Source organism: Somniosus microcephalus, chromosome 6 (genome assembly GCF_052327205.1).
Source record: "Somniosus microcephalus isolate GS21.2 chromosome 6, FLI_Smic_1.0, whole genome shotgun sequence".
Lineage (NCBI taxonomy): Eukaryota > Metazoa > Chordata > Chondrichthyes > Squaliformes > Somniosidae > Somniosus > Somniosus microcephalus.
The window spans coordinates 67,032,041-67,052,392 of NC_140992.1; the positions used below are offsets into that span (position 1 = coordinate 67,032,041).

Genomic DNA, 20,352 nt, shown 5'->3' on the forward strand with positions numbered 1-20,352 from the left:
ACCTGATGAAGGAGCAGCACTCCGAAAGCTTGTGATTTCAAATAAAACTGTTGGACTATAACCTGGTGTTGTGTGACTTTCTACATTTGTCCACCCCAGTCCAACACCGGCATCTCCACATCACAGCAGGTGCTGGCAGTTCCACTTTGAGTTCTTAAATAACTTTACAGAAGAGTGTTTAATTTAGTGATCTGGATGAAAACTAACGAAAACGTAGTCAAAATCGACTTCAAATGACAGTGTAGCAGATCAGTAAAGCATAAAATCACTTGGATCGGTACCTTGTCAAGAATATTTATTAAGGGCACCGGGAGAATCCTTAACTCCTCATCAAGGAAACAGTCTGGTGTTTACCATTCAATCTATGCCTAGGAGTTAATGATGCCAAAATTTGACTCGGCGAACCATCTTGCATCAACCAGTTTGAATTATATTAGCACTTACACCACCGACCTCCCATTAGGATAGGCACAAGCGACTGAGAGAATAAATTAACTTTTTCTTGCCAGAACATCAAAGAAGAAGCCAGATCATAAAGCCACGAATTAACAATTGTTTATTAACCTCATGACCACAATTAGCAGAACTTTAACTTAGACATTGGCCTAGAATGTGCTGAAAATAACGGCGTCTGAATGACGCTCATCATTAATAATGTGCAAATCGGCCAGCGACTTGTGGCATGGAAGAAATGCCCAACGAATTGCCACAAGTTTCTGGTCAATTTGCACTGCTCCACCGTTAGGTTCACAAAAACATATCACCATTAATCTACCCATGATTTTCATGAAGTTGCTGCATTTGCACATTAATTGCTGATTAAACGCCGCACAGAAAGTTAAGTCTAGTAATTACGAGTGTAAGTACCCTTTTAATGACATGATAACTGTTAATGTCTGCCAATCAACCTCACTTGCCCAAAAAGGGAACAATTAAAATTGTAGAGTCTCATTCCTTCAGGTAGTGAATTGTTTTTTTTAATTTGTTTATGGGACGTGGGCGTCGCTGGCAAGGCCAGCATTTATTGCCCATTCCTAATTGCCCTCGAGAAGGTGGTGGTGAGTCGCCTTCTTGAACCGCTGCAGTCCATGTGGTGAAGGTATTCCCACAATGCTGTTAGGTAGGGAGTTCCAGGATTTTGACCCAGTGACGATGAAGGATCAGCAATATACTTCTAAGTCAGGATGGTGCGTGACTTGGAGGGGAACTTGGAGGTGGTGGTGTTCCCATCGCCTGCTGCCCTTGTCCTTCTAGGTGGAAGAGGTCACGGGTTTGGAAGGTGCTGCCAAAGAAGCCTTGGCGAGTTGCTACAGTGTATCTTGTAGATGGTACACACTGCAGCAAGTAGAGAGTATTCCATCACACTCCTTACTTGTGCCTTGTAGATGGTGGAAAGGCTTTGGGAAGTCAGGAGGTGAGACACTCGCTGCAGAAAACCTAGCCTCTGACCTGCTCTTGTTGCCACAGTATTTATGTGGCTGGACCAGTTAAGTTTCTGGTTAATAGTGACCCCCAGGATGTTGATGGTGGGGGCAGCATGGTGGCATAGTGGTTAGCACTGTTGCCTCACAGCGCCAGGGACCCGGGTTCAAATCCGGCCTCGGGTGACTGTCTGTGTGGAGTTTGCACATTCTCCCCGTGTTTGCGTGGGTTTCCTCCGGGTGCTCCGGTTTCCTCCCACAGTCCAAAGATGTGCGGGTTAGGTTGATTGGCCATGATAAAAATTGGCCCTTAGTGTTAGGGGGGATTAAATACGTGGGGTTATGGGGTTACGGGGATAGGGCTTGGGTGGGATGGCTGTCGGTGTAGGGACCGGGTGCTAGGGTTTGGATGATCAGCCATGATCTCGTTGAATGGCGGAGCAGGCTCGAAGGGCCGAATGGCCTACTCCTGCTCCTATCTTCTATGTTTCTATGATTCGGTAATGGTAATGCCATTGAATGTCAAGGGGCGGTGGTTAGACTCTCGCTTGTTGGAGATAGTCATTGCCTGGCACTAAGTGGCATGAATGTTATCTGCCACTTATCAGCCCAAGCCTGTACGTCGTCCAGGTCTTGTTGCATGCGGGCATGGACTGCTTCATTATCTGAGGAGTTGTGAATAGCACTGTTGGAGATTTTAATAATGTAAGAAAAAGTTTTTCTCACTTTTCCTTTCTGTCTCTTTTTTTTCTCTCAATTCTATCTTTCTTTCCCTCTCTTTATTTCTCTTTCTGTACCTGTTTGGACATTGAATTCACCCACTTTAATTCACCCTCCTTCTCAGGCCTTTCTTTGTTTATTTCTCAATCCTTTAATCTCATTGGTTAAGGAGATACACTGTTTGTCCTGTTGTTAAACAAGGCCCCAGGTGCCCTGTTGCCCTCGCCTTGCCGTTATCAGCTCGCAGTTCCAGCAACTTTGTGGGCAAAATGCTTTGAAACCTAAACATGCACAAACATGTCTAACCAACAGGACATGCCGTGAGATGCCCTACTCCAGCGAAATCTGGGCCATTGAATATTCAACTATTTGGTAAAATGGTTAACTGACAGAATGAATGAAAAAAAAAGGTTACCAAAGCAGTTCAGTTATGTAATGGTAATTCAGCATTAACTGGCTTGCTGATTATCAATTTATATTAGTTGCTATAATATAATAGTGTAGGTTGATATAAATTAGTCCCAGAAATGGACTTTCTTCTGTTTCCAGAGACACCCTTCCACATACTACAGTGTAGGAATTCTTTGTCGAGTGTATGTAATACTACCATGTAAAGCTTAAACCTAACTAAAATTTTCTACCCTTCTACTACTACAAAAACGATTACTGCCAAACTACATCTTATATATCCTTGATTTTCAAAGAAACCGGCTGCATTTTACTAATCAAAGAGTAACACATGTTAGAAGAGTTCATCCCTTTAGGGATCAAACACCTTAAACAGCCGTGTCAATACCCCTGATGACCTCAGATTAATGAAGCATTGAAATCCAAACATGTCAGGTGGCAGTTTGACTTTTCAGTCTCTTTTTAACAAAGAACCTTGCACTCTTTCAGAGAATGAGTGACACATTTATAACTCCCAACAAGCTATCTCTGGACCTTGGCCTTAATGGTCTATGCGTCCCTGTACTCATAAGAATGCCTCATTACATAAGCCTTCAGGTTTTAATTAGCATTTTGGTTTCCCAGTGTTCAGTCTGACAACTCTCTCCATTTTGAGGACACACTTACGGCAATGCTTAGGCTATTTTCCCCTAATCCAGGCAATTCTTAGTGCATTTTCAAGAGTAATGAAGCCACTCCATAAAACAACATCATTAACCTTGTTTTTCAGTTTTGTCATTGGACTGTGCTGATGGGTGTTTTATCATTTTCTGTTGTCTTCTTTCTGCAGGAGTTGGGGCAATGACCTGGTCTCCACTTGCCTGTGGAATCATTAGTGGGAAGTATGATATTGGAGTACCTGACAGTTCAAGGGCTTCATTAAAGGTAAAACAAATAATGAATAAACCACTTAGATTTAATGGGCTTCTTTAGTGAAATAGAAAGTGATGTCTTTGCCTTGCTTTGCTTATTACCTCTGGCACTAATTACGTTTCAACTAGATTTCACAAATAACAAGAGTGCTTTGTTGCTGTTCTCAAATTTTTACATTGTAATAGCAACTGTTTACCTTCTTATGTAGAGATGAAGGGCTCGATTTTGCCAGGCCCGAGGCGTGTGAGTTGTTAAAATCACCAAAAATGGTGGGCGGGCCCGATCCCGCCTCCGAGCAATTTTCCCAAATGTGTGTTTTCTGACCTGCTTTCCATCCCGCCTCCAAGAGGCGGGATAGGCCTTTAAGGCCATTAACAACCACTTAAATGCCTCTATAATCCCATTTTGAGAGGCCTTTCTGATTTTAACACTTTTCCCCCATCCTACACGCCTCCTCTGGAACACGCCAGGTAATGCTGGCGGCCTCACAAGTGGATTGCTTACGAACAGCTGCAGCTCCACCATTACAAAGGAGTTTTCACCAATGATCGTTTGCAGGTGGCAGAACTTTGTTGTTTCAGGTCTGGGGGAACTTTTAGCAGGCATACTCAGTGTTGTGGAAGTTTGGAGCCTGACATCCATCTCCAGTGTGACCTCCTGGGAAACCCCTCTCTCCACCTTGACGAAGCGCTTCCTCAACTGAGGCATATACCAGAAGCATGGCGACCATTTAATTCCTTTCCTCCTGGACATCAGATTCGGATGAAGACCAGCCGCGGCAGCAGCAGAACCATGAGCAACAGCAGCACCAACAGCAGGAGCATCAACAGGAGCGCCAAGCTGCTAGTCACCCACCTGAAGATGCACAGGCCAGAAGGCGCCAGAGCGCGATTATATTGCTGCCCGGGATGCAAGGGACGCACTCATGTTGGTCACATTTGCTTAGCCTGTACAATCAAACACTTTAGCCTCGCACCCTCTTACCAGAGCATTGACAATGGACAAGAACCTGTGGATTCCTATCACTCTGACCACCATAATGACAATTGCAAGTCGCCCTAAGCCCTCAATGTGGAAGTCCCATTTGCGAAATGATACAGGCCACAACTTCAACAGTTTAGCATCAGAATTTTTTATCACAACAAGCAACTGGTGGCATTTCAAAAATAAACACAACATAACACCCAAGTGACTACCCTTGTGACTACTTGTGCATTATCTTCCTCTTACACGTGCTCCTATGTGGTGCTTCCCCTGTGGCTTCAGCAGATGTGGAGGCCCTTTGCTCACTTTCTTGCTGCTCCTGTCTCGACACCTTTGGCGGCTGTCCTCTGGGGTTGCGAACCTCTGAGGGCTCGGCAACAGTCTGCTGCTCCTGCGGCTGTGCAGGGGCTGAGACGCCCATCTCAGTTGGGTGAGGACTCTGGTGGGGCTCTGTCCGAGGGCTTTGCAGTGGCATGGTCGTGTGAGCGCTTGGAGAGGAGCCCCCACTTTCATGTTGTCTGCTACCAACATCCCTCTCATGGGTCAGCCCCACTTCAGAGCTAGCAAGTGGCTTGACAGCACCTTGCTGCACTTCAGGGGGGCCACGAGGACCCGTTTCTGCACTGGAAGTTCTACTCCAGAGGACTTCCATGAAGGTCTGGTTTCTATGCTCAATAGCTGATCATTGCTCCTCAAGAGATGTCAGTCTATTCTGAACAATGACCATGTTTTCTACACTCTGGCGACTTAGCTCCTCCATGGCCGTAGCCATCCTCTCCTCTACTGTAGCCATCCATTCCATGGAGGTTGCCATCCTTTCTGTGGTGATGCGTTCATGCGCCAATGCCTCCACAAAGGCTCTGCTCATGTTCGCGATGGACTCCACCATTCGCTCGACACTCGCAGCGACCCTGGAGACAAAACCTGACAGAGACTCCTGCACCTGTTTCTGGAGTTCTAGCACCGCTCTCCTTCTGGATGGACCCGGAGGCACAGGGTCGACAGGCAGCTGAGCCGAGCTGACAGAGTCCTGTGCCCTCCGACGAGGACTCTCCACTGCTGTCCCTGTCTCCACCATCTGCTGATGCTCACTTGTGAGCTGTGATATACCAGGTGCCAACACTACTCTATCTCGCGAAGGTCCCACCGAGGTGCAAGTGTCTGCGCTGGTGCTGGGTGCTCTGAATTCTGCTGACGCTGCGCCCTCAGAGGTTGCAGCTTCCTCTGAGGAGTCTGGAAGTTCAGGCTCTTCCTCCTGGACAGTGGGGACGGGGGCTTTCGATGGTCCTGTGGGGGAGTAAAGGAAAGAGTTAGAGATGTGAGGTCAAGGTTACATGAACATTGAATAGTGCAGATGATCATAAGTCAATCTGTTAGAGCATCAGATTCATCATCAGTGACTCATGCAATGTCAATGAGAGAGATGCCAAACTATTCTGTCACCAGCTTGCTGCGATGCGCCCATCTGTCTGTCCCCCACTTGGGAATCCTCCTCGATCCCGACGATTTCCAGGGCCACCTCGTCCCAGGCGGTGAGCTGGGCTACTGAGGGTGGCCCTCCTCCTGTCATGGCTCTTCCCCTCTTACTGTGGGCTCTCTTTTCCTGCAATGAGGGACACAAGTGGAGTTTGAGTGAGAATGAAGGAGTGAGTGTAGAGAATCCATAGCATAGATGCTTAGAAGGATACAAAGGACCCTCCCTGTGTGTTGAAAGTTGTTGTCATGGCATCACAGTGATAGAGAGTGTGAGGGCTGCATGGTCGAATAGTTAAGTGAATATGACCTTAGAGAGAGGGGGAATGGGTAAGGGTGCAGGCATGTAAGTGTCAAGTGGGATGTGGAGGAAGAGGTTGGCAAAGCAGTGTGCTGGTGAGGAGAGGCAATGGGGATCAGATTGAGGGTGATGGAAAAGTCATACTCACTTTTCCTGTGTCATACTCACCTCTTCTTGCATTGCAGCCAGGTTCTGCGGCTCAGTGAAATGGAGCTGACCTCCTGGGCCACTTGTAGCCACACAGCTTTTGTCTGCTGGGATGGCTTTTTTCTCCCTGAGGAAGGGAACAGCACCTCCTTATTGCATCTGGCTCCATGCACTAGAGCTTGGAGGGAGGGCTCATCAAATCGAGGAGCACACTTTTGCTTGATCGTGGACATTGTCGGGAAATTAACTCCCCCTTCATTCAATTTGCAGAGCCTTTGCAGTCTCCAGAAGAAGCAAGGCTGCTTGCAGGTCTTAAATCCAGCAGCATTGATGATGTCATCGGAGACGACTTTCTGTATGAAAAGACTAATTGGGCCAAGGCTTCCCACACACAGGAAATCAATTGCCCAATTAGGGGAAAATCCCACTTTTTCAACACTTCACTTAGGTGAGGTCCTGACACGATTTCCACCTGACACGCCCCAGCCCGCCCACACTGACAAAATCCAGCCCCATGTGTTACAACGTAACTTCCCAGAAATTCGGGTCTCCACGGGTGAGTACGCATGGGGTACTCACCCGTAAGCCCAATGGAAGTGCCGGTTTCCTGCATGCACTGCGCATGCGCAGGAAACCGGCACTTCCGTTCCCCTGAACGAAGGGGTTCAGAGTTCGAACGCGTGCGCAGGAGAGGCTGCACGTGCGCATCGAACTTACGTTTTTTTTGCAGGTTTTCCCGGGAGGGTAAGTCTCCAGAAGTGTACACATGTAAAAGGCAGGCGTAAGGCCTGCTTTTTACAAGGTAAGTGGTGAATTAATTAAAATTAAAACATTTTTTCCACAGGTTTATTATTTTTAAATACTTTAAAGAAAGGTACGTTTATTTTTAGCCCGTTAGAAAATAAAATTATTTTTTTCAAAAATTTAAATGATTGTTTAAAATAGTTATTTCATGTAATTTACAGTTTATTTAAAAAATGTGATTTAAAAAAAAATTATTTGAAGATTTAGTGATGTTTTGGGGCTTATAGTATTTATAAGTTTGACAGCCCTTCCTGTTAAACTTATGAATGGAGCATTCCCTGCTCCAATTGGCTCCCCATGGCCCACATGATCCCAGGGGATGCATCGAACTAACTGCACCCCTGGGATACGCAAGCACTGCACGCCGGCAGTTGGAGCAGGCCCAGGATCGGAATTCCACGGGGGTCCACAGCTCAATGGCCGGCCTGAATTTCTGGGCCAATATGCATGCAAAGCTTTCTCTCAGGAGATTAAGCAAATGTACAGTGTGTGCTAAGATACAGTGTATAGGGTTTGTGGAAGCAATGGCACAAGTAGGCTTATCTTATTATTTTCTTGCTTTTATTATGCAGAAAAGAGTAGTTAATGATTCATTTAATAGCTCACTTATCCTTCAAATCAAAGTATTTAGTGCATGATGCCAAAACAGAAATGTAGTGATGTGAAGTTAAATAAAGCTTCCGTCATCTGAACCCCTAAGACATGCACCTACCTTGAAAGAATAGTGAAGCATTTATTGTTTCTTCTCAATATTATTTTCCCACCCCTTCCTGCTGTCCAGGTGACATCTCCTCTTTGTTGGGTTACAGTCCCTCGGGTGCTAATTGCCCTACAGGACTTCACCCAAGTATCTAATCTTCATATGTGAGTCTTGACAGTGAGTTTCAGCAAACTATTCAACTGCAAAGAGGCATCACAGCCAAGTCTGAACACAGCGGCACTATTGGCACTATGGCCAAGTCTGAACACAAAGGCACTATTGGCACTATGGCCAAGTCTGAACACAGCGGCACTATTGGCACTATGGCCAAGTCTGAACACAGAGGCACTATTGGCACTATGGCCAAGTCTGAACACAGAGGCACTATTGGCACTATGGCCAAGTCTGAACACAGAGGCACTATTGGCACTATGGCCAAGTCTGAACACAGAGGCACTATTGGCACTATGGCCAAGTCTGAACACAGCGGCACTATTGGCACTATGGCCAAGTCTGAACATAGAGGCACTATTGGCACTATGGCCACGTCTGAACACAGAGGCACTATGGCCAAGTCTGAACACAGCGGCACTATTGGCACTATGACCAAGTCTGAACACAGAGGCACTATTGGCACTATGGCCAAGTCTGAACACAGGGGCACTATTGGCACTATGGCCAAGTCTGAACACAGCGGCACTATTGGCACTATGGCCAAGTCTGAACACAGAGGCACTATTGGCACTATGGCCAAGTCTGAACACAGGGGCACTATTGGCACTATGGCCAAGTCTGAACACAGCGGTACTATTGGCACTATGGCCAAGTCTGAACACAGAGGCACTATTGGCACTATGGCCAAGTCTGAACACAGGGGCACTATTGGCACTATGGCCAAGTCTGAACACAGCGGCACTATTGGCACTATGGCCAAGTCTGAACACAGAGGCACTATGGCCAAGTCTGAACACAGCGGCACTATTGGCACTATGACCAAGTCTGAACACAGAGGCACTATTGGCACTATGGCCAAGTCTGAACACAGGGGCACTATTGGCACTATGGCCAAGTCTGAACACAGCGGTACTATTGGCACTATGGCCAAGTCTGAACACAGAGGCACTATTGGCACTATGGCCAAGTCTGAACACAGCGGCACTATTGACACTATGGCCAAGTCTGAACACAGAGGCACTATTGGCACTATGGCCAAGTCTGAACACAGAGGCACTATTGGCACTATGGCCAAGTCTGAACACAGAGGCACTATTGGCACTATGGCCAAGTCTGAACACAGAGGCACTATTGGCACTATGGCCAAGTCTGAACACAGCGGCACTATTGGCACTATGGCCAAGTCTGAACACAGGGGCACTATTGGCACTATGGCCAAGTCTGAACACAGCGGTACTATTAGCACTATGGCCAAGTCTGAACACAGAGGCACTATTGGCACTATGGCCAAGTCTGAACACAGCGGCACTATTGACACTATGGCCAAGTCTGAACACAGAGGCACTATTGGCACTATGGCCAAGTCTGAACACAGAGGCACTATTGGCACTATGGCCAAGTCTGAACACAGAGGCACTATTGGCACTATGGCCAAGTCTGAACACAGCAGCACTATTAGCCAACTGTTGCACATCTATCACAATGGCTGCCAAGACCAGCTAACTCAGGATAGACCAAAGATCGAATCTGGGGCCTTCTTGGTCAATATGGCTAAACTACTCACCGGATATGCTCATTCAGTCATCAGGGAAGCAGAATCTATTGTTTTATGGAAGTCAGTAGCAGAGACGACTGGCAAGTTCCTAGATGATAGGAACCCATGACCGCATCAAACTGCAAAGATATGATACCATGCACTGCACTAATGTCAACTTTTATTTCACTGAGTGAGACAAGTATATGACATGCCTTACACAACCTTATATCAAGCTTTGCTCTTGCAATTTATGATATTAACTCACCCCTAAGATTGTGTTATGGCACATTACTCACCCCAATTCAGCTGTTACTTTAGATAACATATTTCTACTTATTTGTAAGGGTTAATTCCTACTCACTGGCAACCAGTCTCTTACCACTATTTACAGAAGCGTATGGGACTAAGCCTATAAAATTTATTAGCCACCATATGGCACAACAATCATGGTACAATTCAACCAAAAGTTGCAATCAACATGAGTACAGGTCCAGCACCAATCCGCCCTTGACCTGTCCAGCATTCTGTATTCAAACTGAAGCACAGCTGTTGGTAACGCTCCTCCGTCACACTTGCTTATTAGCTGTGCTCTTTCTTCTGGGCTGTATAACAATCCGGTTCTGTAATGCAATTCCCTTAATCAGACTCAGTTCCGAAAAGAGGGCTGATTTCCCAACAATTTGACTTTAATCCCTTTTCTTACTCTACCCCGATTCTACTGAGAGCACTAGTTCTGTTCTTCAACTGCAACTCCCTTGATGGTCTCTCTCTTCTCCGTAGCTATTCTGGTAATGAAGGACAATATCCTTTTGGATTTCATAAGGCACTGCAGGCTACCATCAGCTTCTGTCTCTTCAGAATGAAGGAATCCAGCATATGATAAGTACCGCTCCCAGAAATCCCCATTCCTGAAAGTCTCAGCCACTGGCTTCTTCTATTGGCTGCTGTGTAGCTAACACTTCAGCTGACAACTGCTGCAACTAGCTGGAGGCATTTGCCCCACTGAAAGGCAGTTTCATACACCTGAAGTCCTGATTGACAACTTCTCACTGTCAAACTCAGACTCCTGCAATCTCCAGGTATGTCCCTGTCACATGGACAATACCATAAAATCAGACACAGTTGTGGAAACCACTGTTGTCTGGAATGTTCACTATGACTGTCTCTGCAGACAACAGGAGTTGTTGTGTCTTATACCAGGACGAAGAGGCACAGCAAAATGTATAAATAAATACACAAATATGTCACATGACAAAAAGAGCCAATGAAGTTTTGTTGCTGGAATATGAAGAAATGACACATCGACTGTACATTATAATGTTACATAGAACATTCTTTGTGTTCAGTATTATGGCAAGAGTTTAAAAACGGAAGTTTGTAAAATGTACATAATATTTTAAACAGTACTTTCTAAAATTGTCACATGCGTTCTATAGGACATTGGCATCCGAAACATGTGACACCTCATGAACCATTAAAACACTTAAAAGATCTATAGTTGACATTAAGATACACATACTGTCCCAATTCCATATAATTTACAAAGAATATATTGATTATATCATCTAATTAAAAACTTGCATTTATATAGTGCTTGATCACATCCTCAGGATGTCCGGGAGTGCTTCACAACCAATGGATTACTTTTAAAGTGCAGCCACTATTGAAATGAGATAAATTATCAAATTATTCAAAAATGTTCAATGAAATCCTAGTTATGCTATGATTGTCCTCTGTTTTCAGTGTTACCAGTGGTTGAAGGACAAAATTATCAGTGAAGAAGGAAGGAGGCAGCAGGCTAAACTGAAGGATCTCACTCCGATTGTGGAGCGACTAAGCTGCACGCTACCCCAGTTGGCAATAGGTGAGAACAGTTTCAGAAGATCCGGAAGAATCATGCTTCTGGATTTTTTTCTGCCTAATACCGCTCCGAATCAAAATGGTAAATCATAACCAGTAGTATTAAGTGAAATTTGTACTAGCTTGTTTGACTCCAAAACTGAGATCCTATGGCTGAATCCTAGCATCAGCTTGGCCATTATTAATTGATCACACTGGCATGCACCTTCTGTCACATGTCAACTGTGAGCATTTTGGGGGTCTAGTGTGTCAGGGGTTTGACAACAAAAATTGGTACAGATCGTGCCCTCTCCCCTGATGCCGCTTCTAACCAAGTCTGGCTGCCAATATACCAGACTGGATCACTCTCTTCACTCTGTGCTGTACTAGTGCGAGGGCAGGGATTGATTAGCCTCTGTACACTGTAAGCGGGAAGCTTTGCGAGTCGGAGTTCACACCTACAATATTCAGAATCCCAGCCCTAGCACCAGCAGCAACATGGAACAGGAAGTTCTGTCTGATACACTATCAGCTGGACTCAGGTAGGAGCAGGAGTGGTGAGGAGACAACAAATGGATGGCAGTGAATGAGATGGCAATGTATGACAATAGAGGGAAGGGGTAAATGGATGGTAATGAATGGGAGAGGGAAGGGGAAGATGCTTGGAATGGTGCTTTGGGACAGAAATAGGAGAGAAGCTGGGAATGGCACTTTGGGTGGGGGAGGAAAGAGAGTGCCAGCATTAAATGAGAGGAAGTGGGGAAGAAAGTGTCAGGATAATCTCTTGGAGTGGGCGAGAGGGAAGAATGCCAGTTTGAACTGGGGGAGTGAAGAAGAGCACTGGTCTGGAAATGAATTGGTGGAGATAGGAGAAAAGTACCAGCATGGACGGCGAGGGCTGCAGAAGAGCATCTCTGTAAAAGGATGGGGTAGAGTGTGTTTGTGAACGGAATCTGGAAGGGGTAGAGTGACTTTGTGAACCAAGTGGCTCAGAGTTGAATGTGGAAGAGTGCATGTTAAGGTACCTTATGGGAAAATCCAAATGTCACTTTGCATTTCCTTTTTTTTATTAGAAATGTATTTTTGCAGAGTATACAAGTACTTAGAATGAGTCAGAATGCATCAACTTTAATGTCAAAATCAAAAATTTTCTATGGTGGCTTCACAAATGTTGTGCCTTCAACATTTAAAATTCCTTTTCAGGCTTCTGTGTAGACATGTTTTTTCCCCCTCCAATAATAGTGAAAGAATGTTGTGTATATCTACCACTTAAGGTACATAGCAAGTGTAACATTTGATTTTTCACATCAGAACCATTCCCAAGTCAGCAGTTTTTTGGAGTCTGAGACAACTTTTTTGAAGTTGTTGGTACAGCTTTTACCAGTTTTCTCAGTTGGCAGCCTATCACTGAGCAGCATGTCTAGTCTACCACTAGGAACTATTTCACCAGCAAATTCAGAAGACCCAAATTTGAATATTTTTGAACTCAAACACGTACTGCCAACGATCAGACAGACTACACATACTACAACTGGACTGCCAGGAATTGCATCTATACTTAAATCAAGACTATGGGGGGACCAGTGGACTCCCATCCCTAGACTGCTGGAGATCAGTCGCTCACTCCGAGACTGGAGAGATCAGTCGCTCACCCTGAGACTGGAGAGATCAGTCGCTCACCCTGAGACTGGAGAGATCAGTCGCTCACTCCGAGACTGGAGTGATCAGTCGCTCACTCCGAGACTGGAGAGATCAGTCGCTCACTCCGAGACTGGAGAGATCAGTCGCTCACTCCGAGACTGGAGAGATCAGTCGCTCACTCCGAGACTGGAGAGATCAGTCGCTCACTCCGAGACTGGAGAGATCAGTCGCTCACTCCGAGACTGGATAGATCAGTCGCTCACTCCGAGACTGGAGAGATCAGTCGCTCACTCCGAGACTGGAGAGATCAGTCGCTCACTCCGAGACTGGAGAGATCAGTCGCTCACTCCGAGACTGGAGAGATCAGTCGCTCACTCCGAGACTGGAGAGATCAGTCACTCACTCCGAGACTGCCAGGGATCATTTTACGTTCATTGACATGCTACCATATGGTAGATTATTAGAGACAGTTAAGGACATTGAATTAATGGAGGATAGCAAACTGAATTAAAAATTGGTTAGAAGGAAGACAGAGTAGGAGTTAAGGACAGTTTTTCAGAGTTGTGTGAAGTGGATAGTAATGTCTTGCAGGGTTCTGTTCAGGGGCCACTTCTGTTCACTGTTTAATCAATGATTTGGAAATAGGCCTGAGGGAATGGTGTTGAAATTTGCAGGTGATACTAAAATAGACGATATAGTTAATTCTTTAGAAAACCAAAGGACGCTGCAAAGGGATATTGATAAGTTGAGGAATGGGCTAAAAAGTGAAAGGTGGAATTCAATGTCGGTAAGTGTGAGATGTTAAATTTTCGCTAAAGAATAACAACGCTAATTATACGCTGAATGGAAGTATGCTTGGTGTGAAAGAGCAGAGGGATTGGGGTACAGGTTCACAGGACATTAAAGGCAACACCTCAAGTGGATAAGGCCATTAAAAAAGCTAATGAAAGGCCATAGGTACAATATTAATTGGAAAAGATTTAGAACAGTGAGAAGGAGAAACTTCTTCACACAAAGTTTTGAAATTCACTTCCAAGGTTAGTGGTTGAGGCTGATGCAGTGTTAACATTCAAGATTAGATTAAATTGGTAGATGAAGGAAAAGGAAATAAAAGGATATGGATACAGGGCAGGTAAATATGATTATTTGGAGGGTAATTGGCAACACAAACTGGTTGGGCCGAACAGCCTGTTTCCATGTTGTAACTTGTATGCATTTCTATGTATCCCTAGACTGCCCAACATCCCCAGACTCACATTCCCTCTCCAACTTATTCAGACCAACAAGGATAAATTGGAGGCAATGATGGTCTGAACTGTGTGCTTCTCCAAGACTACTATCATTGGTGCTGCTTGATCAGCAAATAGGAAGTGGTCTTACTGCGAGCTTTTCCAGCTCAAGGACCTTTGCTGCAACAAAGTGTTCCATCTTGAAGAAGGGTCAAACCCGAAACGTCAACTCAAATTTCTCTCCACGGATGTTGCCTGACCTGCTGAGTTTTTCCAGCATTTTCTGTTGTTATTTCGGATTTCCAACATCTGCAGTATTTTGCTATCGTAAAAGTGTTCCATCTAGTGGCTCGAGTGAAAGCTAGCAGAACTTTTACATTGAGAAGTAAATTCAAAGACGACTTGAGTTTCAATTCTCTGCATTTGATCCAATATATTAATATAATAACAATCAGGTCACCCACTAACACTACCAATACAACATACTGCATATGATATGAAAAATATTAACTTTTGCTTTACTGTTATAACATTTATATGCTTGCCTTTTTACTGTGCAATATGCAATAGTATTTTAACAAAAATGTTGGTGAACTTAAGTGTTCAGTTCTTATCCCTTAGCAATTCTCTACTTCTTTCAGCTTGGTGTCTGCGCAATGAGGGTGTAAGTTCAGTTCTCCTGGGAGCTTCCAGTGCAGAACAACTTACAGAAAACCTAGGTGCCATACAGGCAAGTTATTATTGAAAACTCTGGCCAACTCATTCATTGATACAAACCATCTGATATTTACAATGGAATTAATCACATCCACAAATAAAGAATGCAGGGAAGAGAAATCCATGAATAGAAGCAATGCTCCCCCTTTAGAAATTGGACTGCTAGTTCTCTAATAAACTTTATGAGGAGAAAGTAACAATACAGGTCAAAACAACTGTTACAGAGGAAATAAATTGTGGTCATTAAAATCTTTATTTCAGATGAGGTACTCTTGCATTACATTTTACAACCTTCGTACTAAACACTGGTTCAATAAAGCTCTAATTCTCTCTTGGTTTTCTAGTGTTGCTTCAAACAAATATAGTTTATCCTTATTATTCTTAAAAATTGTTAAAGTTGGAGTAAAATGACCCAGTTAAGACCACACCACCATTTTAACTACCGCCAGTTCCTCAATTTGCCCATAATCTATGGGCGGTACAACAAATGCGAGGCGGCCATTTACAGCGATATTTAAAGGGATCATTAGCTGCGGTAGGGAAGGGTGGAAACAGGTCTGGCATTAATTTTTACTGTAATTGCTTCTGTGTTTTGAGCCTCAAAGACTTCCAACATTTGATCTCCTTGCTGCTGTAGGCGCTGCAAATATTTTCCTGCCACCATAAACCGCTGCCCCCTTTCACTCCTGATACTTCCGCTCTTTCCCTTTAAAATGCTGCTGCAGGCCCAACAAGATTGGCTACCCCGCTCCGCTGCCAGCTCGCTGATTCAATGTTAATTGGGCCTAACCACAGAATTATTGCCTCCCACTAACTGCATCGGGCGGGCAGAGCGGAAACCCCACCCTCCACCTGTCCAATATATGCCCAAATCAAGTCACCCCTCACCTCCCTGTATCCTAGTGCAATTCTGCATACAGAAAATGCATTCCATATAGTGGCATATGTTTTATATAATTTTGTTAATTTTTCCCCCAATAATTTGTGTTATATAGGTCATACCTTTAAGGACAGTCTACACTAGTTCTACTTTACAATGCAATCCTAATTTTATCAGTTGTTGCCGTTTCAAGGGAGAGGGGTACAAACAAGTCAATTTGAATATGAAAGATGAATGTGGGGCAAACTACACAAAATTAACTGCTTCATTCCAGGCCACTCAAATCTGGTACATGTTTATCCATTACCCAATAACAAACATCTAGTATTAATACATGAAACTCTGTTATGGAATTGAGAACTTGTGGTGGAATAGTAGCTAGGACCAGATTAGGGCCTAGAAATTCACTTTGGGGCGGCCAGCTCGCTCGCGCCCAAAAGTTAGCGCTGGGCGGGGAGGCATTAGCGATCGCCAGATATTCATTGTTAGCGCCCCAATTCGGAAGCGGGCGCTATACCAGGGTGTGCCCGCCTCCGCTTGGGGCGCTGCAACTGAATATCGGCGCACTAGTTGCCACAGCGCCACCCGCAGCGGAGCGGCAAGCTGCGGTACTGCAGGCCTTCCTCCCTCTCTTAAGGGGGAGGTGCCTGCAACAGCCGGAGCCCCAAACGCGAGTGCCGGCAAAAGGGCCCGGCACAACGGAGAAGTGCCGGGCTCGCGGAAAGCAGCCGGCAATGCCGCGGGGGGGGTGGTGGGTGGTGGAGGAGGCTGGGGAAGGAGGTGCGGGCAGGCGGCCGCCGCAAAAGCGGCCGGCCGCACCTTCCGCTTTAAAGCGCCCCACTAAGGTTGCAGGATGGCCCCGTTTTCTGGTCGCTGTTTGCGGCCGCTTCAGAGGAGGCGGCCGCAACTAAATATGGGGATCGGGCCGGTTTCGGGGCGTTACCGGGGCACCACGCACACCGATGACGTCATCGGTGCCGGCGCAGCGCTAACGGCTACCGCCGCCAATACTGCTGCGCTGAATATCTGCGCAAACTCATTTTTGGCGCAAAATCACTCTTTAGGCGTTAACTGGGCGCAAAGCTGGCAGCGCCTTAATGAATTTCTAGGCCACGGTGTTTTACCTATGAACATCTATGGTATTGATCGAGCCTATCACTTTTGTTTCCATAATGACATACCTTGTACAAGGACCTTACATCAGTCATACCAGACTGGAGATTCCTCCTACTCAGCCATGGCTCAGTTGGTAGCACTCTCACCTCTAGAATCAGAAGGTTGTGGGTTCAGAGACTTGAGCCCAAAATCGAGGCGGACACTCCAGTGCAGTACCGAAGGAGTGCTGCACTGTTTCAGGTGTCATCTTTCGGATGAGCCGTTAAACCAATATTTATCCCTCAACCAACATCACGTAGAAAAGTACTTCATTGGCTGTAAAGCATTTAGGGACGTTCTGAGGTCATGAAAGGTGCTATATAAATTCAAGTTCTTTCTTAACTGTAGTCTGTATCGGTCAAAATAATTTAACTATTTTTCAGGATCTCTTCAGTTACTTACTGAAATGTTTGGAAAATTTTCAGGTTCTCTCGAAGATGACAACACAGACTGTGAATGAGATCGACAACATACTTGGTAACAAACCATACAGCAAGAAGGACTACAGATCCTAATTTAAAGATGCATGATATTGATTGGGACTGCATGATGAAAGTGGTATTCTTTACTTGCTGGACCACTGTCTGGTTAATGTGAATCTAAAGCTGTTTCCTGCTGAATTCCCACAGGTGCATGCCTATGCAATGAGAGATGTGCCCTTATACAGAAGCACATTTAGAATCTCCCAGGTTATTAAGGTGGCTCCTGGAGTTTTCTAGTCAGTGAAACAGAGCTCTACATTTATCTCTTTCTTTGCTTATAATGTAAAAAAAATATATAGAACAAGCAAGTTCATAACTTGTGTATCTTTGGAATCTCAATTCCAGTACAAAGTTTGCACAATTATTTTTTCCTCCCATCTGAACCTTGCCCAGTGAATTTCAGATCAGAGACATGTATGTAATGGCTTGCTTTATGGAGGAACTTTTTGATTTTTTAGAAGAAGAATCTGAATGTGTTTACATCAGTCAATTGAAACCCAAAGATGCATTTCGGATACTTTATTTCAGGTTGTAAAATATACTGAAAACAAATGCTCATTTTAACCTGTTATGAACAACATAAGTACACTTATGTGTAACGTCACTTATGACAGTCAATCTGCAACAGTCAAAGCTTAAACTGCACTGTAAATGTATTACATCAAACACACTTGTCTTAAACCATTTGGCTTCTTTGACACGTGTAACTGCTGGGTGCTTTTTTCAGAAAGCTGTATGAAAGGCCCATAAACCTTACCCCCTTCTGTTACATAAATGTCCAGTTTTTAATGCTTTTATTGTTTGGGAGATAGGAGAAAAAGTACTCAAAGGGAGTGTACTCCGATTGGCTGAATGTGACAAGTGGTGTTCCCCAGGGATCTATACTAGAGCCTCAGCTTTTCACTATACATGTCAAACTTGGATGAAGGAATACAGAGCTGTATATCCAAGTTTGCTTATGACATTAATTTAGGAGGCACAGTAAGTTGTGTAGATGGGAACAGAAAGTTAAAGTTACATAGACAGATTAAGTGAGTGGGCAAAACCAGTGCAATGTGGGGAAGTGTGAGGTAATCCACTTTGGATCCAAGAATGACAAATTGGAATTTTTTCTTAATGACGAGAGACTAGAAACTCTGGCAGAAGGGTACAGGTACACAAATCATTAAAAGACAGTGCACAGGTACAGAAAGTACTCAAAAAGGCTAATGAAAAGTTGGCCTTTATCTCAAGGAGGTTGAAATACAAAGGGGAAGAAGCAATGTTTCAGTTGTCCAGAGGCTTGGTCACAACCATATCTGGTGTATTGCGTTCAGCTTGGGGCACCACACCTCAGGAAGGATATATTGGCCTGGGGTGGGGGTGGGGTACAGTCCATATTCACCAGAATTATACCAATCCTTAAAGGGTTAAATTAGGAGGACAGGTTGCACAAATGGGCTGTATTCCCTGGTTATAAAAGTTGAGGGGTGATCTAATTGAGGTGTTTAAAATGATAAAAGGATTTAATAGAGTAGATAGAGAGAGAAACTATTTCCTGGGGTGGGGGAATCCAGAACAAGGGGGTGCAATCTTAACATTAGAGCTAAGCCATTCAGGAGTGAAATCAGGAAGCACTTTCTCCACAAATGGTAGTGGAAATGTGGAATTCTCTCCCCCAAAAGGGTGTTGATACTGGGTCAATTGAAACTTTCAAGACTCAGATCGACAGATTTTTAGGGATATGTATGGCGTGTCAATATAGTTGTGGTATAGATCAGCCATGATTTGATTGCATGGTGGAACAGGCTCAAGGGGCTGAATGGCCTACCCCTGTTCCTATGTTCATATATGTTAAAACAAGTTGAGATGGTTTTAAATAACTTATGAAAGAATTTTGGGAAACCAGTTGGTAGAATCAATGTTACAGTTTCCTATGCAGAAAACATGCGACATGTTACTGAAAGCTAGCACAGCTACAGTGCAGAAGTGGAAAGGTGACCATGAGATGTAAAACAGAAAGTTGTGCTAATTTTGGGAAGATCAGGTAGTACATCCTCACTTGCTTTAATACTGTCACAAATACTTAAACACATCTGAGTACTATGCACTCTGGCTAGTTACCAGATTTAAATTATAGTTCCTATTTATTGCTTGATGGTAAAAATGACAAAGCTGTACCTGATTTGATTAATATGTATATATAAAAAATAAAATTATTTAGGTACAGGCATAACATTGTATCAGTTAATTTGTTGTCATGTACTGATATCATGTTTCACTATCTTATCAAGCTACTTGTTGCTGAATTACTGCTGCAAGTTTAATGAGAAACCAGGACTAATGAGTAAACATAATTATAACGCAGCAACTTAATTGGCTTGCCAACAATGAATATCACTTGTCAAGTTACATATTCTTAGGCTCTAATTTAGTAGGTTTTAAAATACTCCTGTAGTAATTGCCCGTGTTCTGAAAGGTGTTCCATCTTGGAACAATGTTTGGCGACTTTTTTTTTACATTAGTTCACAAACACATGGGGGGGGGGGGGGGGTACATTGGCTCACGCCCCCTTTGGGGCGCTAACTCCTTTTAGCGCCCCGAAAAAGTTAGCGCCCCCGTGCCCGAAATTCAATGGTAGCGCCCCCAAGCAGGAGGCGGGGCGCTACTGGAAGTACTTCCCCCTCCCTCTTGGGGCGCTCCCATTGAATATCGCAGCGCTGCGTGCAACAGCGGCACGTAGCGCCGTGGTATTACAGGCCTCCCTCCCCTGATTAAAGAGGAGGGGCCTAGCGCAGCGCACACCGGAGCCCTGCTGGACCACCAGGGAGCGAAGTGCCGGCAAAAGA

At 44.6% G+C, this 20,352-nt stretch overlaps 1 protein-coding gene across 14 annotated transcripts in view; it reads left to right on the top strand.

Annotated features, from left to right (window-relative positions):
• kcnab1a (potassium voltage-gated channel subfamily A regulatory beta subunit 1a) overlaps positions 1–19,739 on the top strand; it is a 568,613-nt gene extending 548,874 nt beyond the window's left edge. For 13 of the 14 annotated variants that reach the window (XM_085990340.1, XM_085990337.1, XM_085990333.1 and 10 more), the window contains 4 exons: positions 3,379–3,473; positions 11,325–11,523; positions 14,932–15,020; positions 17,468–19,739. In XM_085990340.1, the coding sequence (XP_085846466.1) occupies positions 3,379–3,473; positions 11,325–11,523; positions 14,932–15,020; positions 17,468–17,557 (473 nt within the window). In that variant the 3' untranslated portion in view covers positions 17,558–19,739. The remainder of the gene's footprint in view (positions 1–3,378; positions 3,474–11,324; positions 11,524–14,931; positions 15,021–17,467) is intronic. The other variant, XM_085990341.1, reaches the window with a different exon arrangement.
• The last annotated feature ends 613 nt before the right edge of the window (positions 19,740–20,352 follow it).